Source organism: Limulus polyphemus, unplaced genomic scaffold (genome assembly GCF_000517525.1).
Source record: "Limulus polyphemus unplaced genomic scaffold, Limulus_polyphemus-2.1.2 Scaffold5956, whole genome shotgun sequence".
NCBI classification, from domain to species: domain Eukaryota; kingdom Metazoa; phylum Arthropoda; class Merostomata; order Xiphosura; family Limulidae; genus Limulus; species Limulus polyphemus.
Genome location: NW_013671566.1, coordinates 30,858 through 37,198, shown reverse-complemented (window position 1 = coordinate 37,198; position 6,341 = coordinate 30,858). Strand labels below are relative to the sequence as shown.

Genomic DNA, 6,341 nt, shown 5'->3' with positions numbered 1-6,341 from the left:
AACCATTTGTAAGGTGGGGATACTTTTTCCAAGGCAGGGTACTAACCATTTGTAAGGTGGGGATACTCCTTCCAAGGCAGGATACTAACCATTTGTAAGGTGGGGATACTCCTTCCAAGGCAGGATACTAACCATAACAACGAACTTGTTATCCTGTTTTAATAATTTAAATCACACTAATGTTTACAGGTACTAACAGTCAATACACATGTTTACACTGAGTTTGTGTATCAACAACGAACTTGTTATCCTGTTTTAATAATTCAAATCACACTAATGTTTACAGGTACTAACAATCAATACACATGTTCACACTGTATCAACAACGAACTTGTTATCCTGTTTTAATAATTCAAATCACACTAATGTTTAAAGGGACTAACAAACTTCTACATGGTACGTCCTGTAACTCACGTTTTAGGCTTACTTTATACTACTTTAATTATTATTTTTTTATTAGTATGTATGTGTGTGTGTGTGTGTGTCAAACTAAGGTTTTAATTAGAGAAAATCACACATTATCGTCCTACGACAAGGTTCCCACGTGACCAAAAGTACACTTCGAATATCCAACAATGAAGTCATCCATGAACGAAAAGCGTCTATAAGGTTGTTAACAGCACTTCGTCTGGGCTCTTTAAAATCCCCTTATGTTAATCCCCAGCTCAACGAGTGCCAACGTTTTAAAGAGTTTGTCCGCATGTGCCCTCGTAGTTTTAAACACCCAGGATTAATTCTCTAATTTATCCGGTCCGATTTTAGTAAAAGAAACAAGATGAAATACTAAAAATTGAAGTGACATTAAAATAAATTTCTAAGGTCAAGGGTATCCAGTAGAACTGGTTATACAGGTTCACTTACTTGGACACAAGAGGGCAGAACAAAAGGGATAGTCGACGGACGTGTTTAACAATTACGTTTATATGACTAAAATAAATGCGAACAACATGGCTCATATAAAAAAACGACACCACAATAAGAACACGAACAGAACTACTACGACAGCAGAAACTTCGAAATATCTTTTTTATTGATTTCGCTACATTTCATTTTTCACCAATCATTGCGTACCATTAAATCATCGTAATTACAGGCACTTCGCCAAAAAATCGACTCGTGACGTCAATATTACGGCATACAAACTGTTTGCATCAAAAACTACCAAGTTGTAGTTTTAATGTACCTATTGTTAAAATATTGTGATGGAAATAATAACATTCTATATAACAGCAGTCTTAATACGTAACAACATCCAGTACAGACAAGATACTGTGAGAAATCGTTCTGGAACTAATACATTGAATATCTTCGAAAACAACAGAATCATTCATAATTTCTATGGAATTAGGCTTCTAAAAATATACGTCAATTGTATAATACCTTTATAGTTAGAAAAATAGACTATATAACCAGTAATGTGTCTTACTGTCAAAACTATATAACCAGTAATGTGTCTTACTGTCAAATGTTCAGTAAACATTGTGTCAAAACTATATAACCAGTAATGTGTCTTACTGTCAAAACTATATAACCAGTAATGTGTCTTACTGTCAAAACTATATAACCAGTAATGTGTCTTACTGTCAAAACTATATAACCAGTAATGTGTCTTACTGTCAAATTTTCAGTAAGCATTGTTGTCAAAACTATATAACCAGTAATAGGATGTTCTAACAACTGTGTTAAACAGCACTGTTGAAAAGTAAACTATATCACCAGTAATAGGATGTTCTAACAACTGTGTTAAACAGCATTGTTGAAAAGTAAACTATATCACCAGTAATAGGATGTTCTAACAACTGTGTTAAACAGCACTGTTGAAAAGTAAACTATATCACCAGTAATAGGATGTTCTAACAACTGTGTTAAACAGCACTGTTGAAAAGTAAACTATATCACCAGTAATAAGATGTTCTAACAACTGTGTTAAACAGCACTGTTGAAAAGTAAACTATATCACCAGTAATAGGATGTTCTAACAACTGTGTTAAACAGCACTGTTGAAAAGTAAACTATATCACCAGCAATAGGATGTTCTAACAACTGTGTCAAACAGCATTGTTGAAAAGTAAACTTTTTACAATGAACTAACAACAGTGCTGTTTAACCAAAGCAACTTCATTAGTCAAAAACACAAGTTAACAATTTAAGAAATAAATAAAACAAACTGCCAGAAAAACATTTTTTGGCTCACATTTTACCAACCAAGTTCTAAAGACAAGGGTCTTGTTTCTGTAGTTCAAAATTATGTATAAAACAAACAAGTTGACTTCAATATTTTATAACATTCAAGTTATTGCTTTAATCTGCATAGTATTTTATACACTTATTCACACATATAAATTTCTGTAATAACTTATTGTTTAGAGTACTTACATATTTACAAACTCTTATCTGATATTACAAAACAAAACATTTTGGCCAAAGAAGCTTGTTTTATCTTTAACTTTAGAAATAAATCAGATATACATTTTTTGTTACTTTTGGTCTTTTATTCCCAATATCACTCTGGTTGTGGGATAATCTCAAATTTCTAACTGAGGACTTTTGTTCATCTACAAAACTAGTGTTAAAATAAAAATGCACAAACAAGTTTATAACATGATTTTAATTACCCCCCCCCCAAAAAAAACTTTGTGTTTCAAGATTGGTAAGTTTAAAATATTAATAGGCATGAAGTGTTGATTTTGTAATGCAATTATTTTACTGCATTTATGGCAAAGCTACTTGAGCCATCTGCTGTTGTCCCTAGTTTTGATCTACTGACCAGAAGACAGACAGTCAGCAGAACACTGTCACCCATCATCCATGCAAAGGGAGTGACTATCACTCTTACTTATCACACACAACTTACAGTGTTGGGAATATGTTGTGGTATTGCATGGATTCAAACCCTGTTTGTCACCTCCAACCCACACCCACTAAAAGCATAATACCACAAAAACAAAAATCATTACTTCTACTTAGCTATCTATAAAACTCCACACTTTTTATTTTATTCTCACAATGGAAAGATGTCACAGTAATACTGGATGGTCAGTCTGTGGGTTACCTGGTAAGTTCCCACTTGTCTACGTACTGGAAACACTGACCACAGGTAAACACATAAAAATCCTCACACAGAAGAATTTGTAGTTGTCAACTACAACGAATATAATAAGTTACAACAGCTACTTATAAGTTGTTAATTAAAATAATCATTAGCTGAATAATTTGACACTATGCTAGTAGAAAATGAGATCTTAAGACATTTAATTAGTAATTATTATCACATGATACATAGTTTACTCAGTTATTCACTAAATATCTTCCTAAATGGTAGACAGATTTTAAACTCTCGAACTAAAGACGAAAATGACGTCACATCAAACCTGACAAGTCCTTCACATCTGGGTCCAGACACGATCCATCACACAACACATGACTCCTGCCATCACAAAAGCCATTCCTACATATGTTGCTGATGGAAAATTGAAAGAGACTATTTCAATTAAACAAATCCATTGTTTGATTTTACAACCAAATAATAGGTAAACATAAAATCTAGTAAATGTCACAGTTTCAATATCGAAAGATGGAAAAACATTACAACCTAACACACTTTACGTTTGTTACCAAAAAACAATCACGTAAAATGGCTGTTTCTTTCCCCCAGACGAATTGACGAGTTCTGTCACTGAACGAAAGGCCACTTAGACAGTATGCAAGTGGAAGACAAAATAAAGAACTGTAGTGCTATTTTTACACACCTCTCGTTCATATAAAATTGGAAAAGAACAAATTATGAGAAATGCGGGTGAAATATCTGCACTTTATGTGGTTTTATTATTTTTTTATCATAAAATCTGGTAATTCCAATCTTTACATTAAACAGGTTAAAGGTGATATCTTTTTATTTAAGTTTGTATCAATGAGTTTGTTTCTTGTTACGAACAGGATAACACAATGGGTTATCTGTTTCTGTGCCCACCACTGGTATTAAACCCCAATTTTTAGCATTATAAGCATATAGACGTACTGCTGAGCCACTAGAGGCTGACCAAAGAGACTAATGAAGATGAATACAACATAATAATGCCCAGAACGTGAGCTACACGTACATTTAAAACTAAGTCATGTTTCCCGCCATGTTACGAAGTCTGTTGTGTCTTACTATACAGAAGAATGTGTTACTGTGATCAGTCAGTATTTAGACATGGGGATGATCAAAACTTCTATTTTGGTTTTACCCTTACGACCCCCCCCCCTCCACACACACACATCTCTTGTAATTTAAACAGAAATGTACGAATATCGACACCATATCAAGTGTCTCAACGATAATTAGTTAAGTACGGCGAGTTTCGTATGAGCTTCGAAAAACTGACGTTGATTATTTGGTGTCAGAAAATAATAGTACCTACCAAGACGCTACTGATAACAGTGACACCTGTAAATAATATTATGAAAAAGTGGGAAACATTTTTATTATGCTTAGGTAAATATCATATATATATTTTTTTCTTATATATTTATATATACATATTATTTTAAGAAAAAAGTGGTGCCTTTCTTCCCTGCTTTATCACTGTTGCCATTTTTACTTAAGCCTTTTTATTTATTTATTACGAATTTAACTTGCAATATTTAATCGTAATTAATATATTTCAATAGTTCATACAGTAAATCAATCTGTGCTTATTTTCAATTTTTGTCCACATAAAAACCTGAATGGAGCTTTGTTAAGTTACTCTCAAACTAAGTAGCCGAGATAATGACAATTACCTCAAATGTGCATGCGAATAACGTAAGAAAAGGCTTGGGGTTAAGAGTAAAAGGAAAGTCTCGCGTTACTTATTCTCCTCTAATAAATAACTTTTTTATTGATAAAAATAGGTTTAATTATTTTATTTAGCTGAAATCGTTATTTTTATCTCTATTACATTCGATGGACAAGTAATAATGGCTACACTCCCCACCTCCAATTTAATAATGAAAGGGTATTTGTTTAAATATATAAAGCACTTTTCAATACTATCACTTCAATGTGGTTGGACCAGTTCGGATAAACACAAAAGTCTGTCAGTAAATGTACATAAAACTGTTCCTATACAACATCGTCACGTGAAATCTTTAAAGCGACACCTACCGCTGCTTCCGACTTCTTCCCCAAGAAATCTTCCAGATATCGTGATGAAGATGAAGGTAAGGGCGTTGGTAAGAGGTACTGCCATAGACAAGTCTGTATAACAAATACAAAAAAAAGTTTTCATAAAGACCAACATCCATATAGGTAAACATGCCTCCGTGGAACATTTGCTTGTAATTACACATTTTAAATTGGATCATTCATTTTCTAACCCTGACTTTTTTTTTTCTCACTCTAAGAAACACCCCTGCTCCTGTCACTTAACCGAAAAAAAACAACAAAACTTTTAAACTTGGTTCTACGTTTCCCAATTCTAGTTCAATCTTATAACCTCTTCTCCATATCGGGATTTAGGTCTTTACTGTTGAATTTTGCGCGAAGCTGCTCGAGGAATATTTGTGCTAGCCGTCCCGAATTTTGAAGTGATAAACTAGAGTGATAATCCACTGCCATTTCGTGGCTACTCTAATCGAAGAGTATGCTTTTCCTGTCACACTTATAACACAACCATAACCCTAAAATTCGGATCACGGGTTTCTATATTCATTTATTTTTTGGCAGGTGGGGAGGAGTTACGAGACGCGAACCACATTAGTGCATACAAACACACCTATTTACAAAACATAACGTCATCAAGACATTTAACGATTACAAGTCGACAGAAACTTTTCGTGTCATCTATACCAAAATGTATACCACATTCTGGCAGCTACCAGACAAAAATAAAACTGTGGCGTTCATTTTGTAGCTCAAAAGACACACACACATATCACTCACACTAAAAAACAGAACCGACTAACCAGTTGTTACACTACAGTAATATTATCAAAGTAACTTAATAATGTTATCTTTTACACTTATACAAAATGTTTTGCTTCTTGATGGGGGTAGTGACGTCAGGAAACAACAACAAAAAAAACGTTTATATCCTATTTCACGAATGGTTAAATCTTATGGTGTTACGAAAATAGGGGGTCAAGTTTCTATAAATGGTGTAATTATATAAATACATAATATACCACAAAAAGTGGCTGTGTAACGTTTTCTAACCGGATGAACACCGCAGAATGGTTGTAACGTTTTATAACCGGATGAACACCGCAGAATGGTTGTAACGTTTTATAACCGGATGAACACCACAGAATGGTTGTGATGTTTAATAACCGGATAAACACCGCAGAATGGTTGTAACGTTTTATAACCGGATGAACAC

The 6,341-nt window shown here is 33.6% G+C and overlaps 1 protein-coding gene and 1 long non-coding RNA gene across 2 annotated transcripts in view; one reads left to right on the top strand and one right to left on the bottom strand.

Moving 5' to 3' along the window:
• The first annotated feature begins 135 nt into the window (after positions 1-135).
• LOC111089344 lies at positions 136-767 on the top strand. The gene is made up of 2 exons (XR_002613606.1): positions 136-189; positions 287-767. It is a non-coding gene; the product is annotated as an uncharacterized LOC111089344 (long non-coding RNA).
• Positions 768-1,009: 242 nt separating this feature from the next.
• Positions 1,010-6,341, bottom strand: part of LOC106473185 (transmembrane protein 234 homolog) — a 31,286-nt gene continuing 25,954 nt past the window's right edge. Inside the window, exons 4-5 of the mRNA XM_013933864.2 lie at positions 5,129-5,221; positions 1,010-3,460 (exon numbers count right to left, since the gene is read on the bottom strand). Coding sequence (XP_013789318.1) covers positions 3,384-3,460; positions 5,129-5,221 — 170 coding nt within the window. The 3' untranslated portion in view covers positions 1,010-3,383. The remainder of the gene's footprint in view (positions 3,461-5,128; positions 5,222-6,341) is intronic.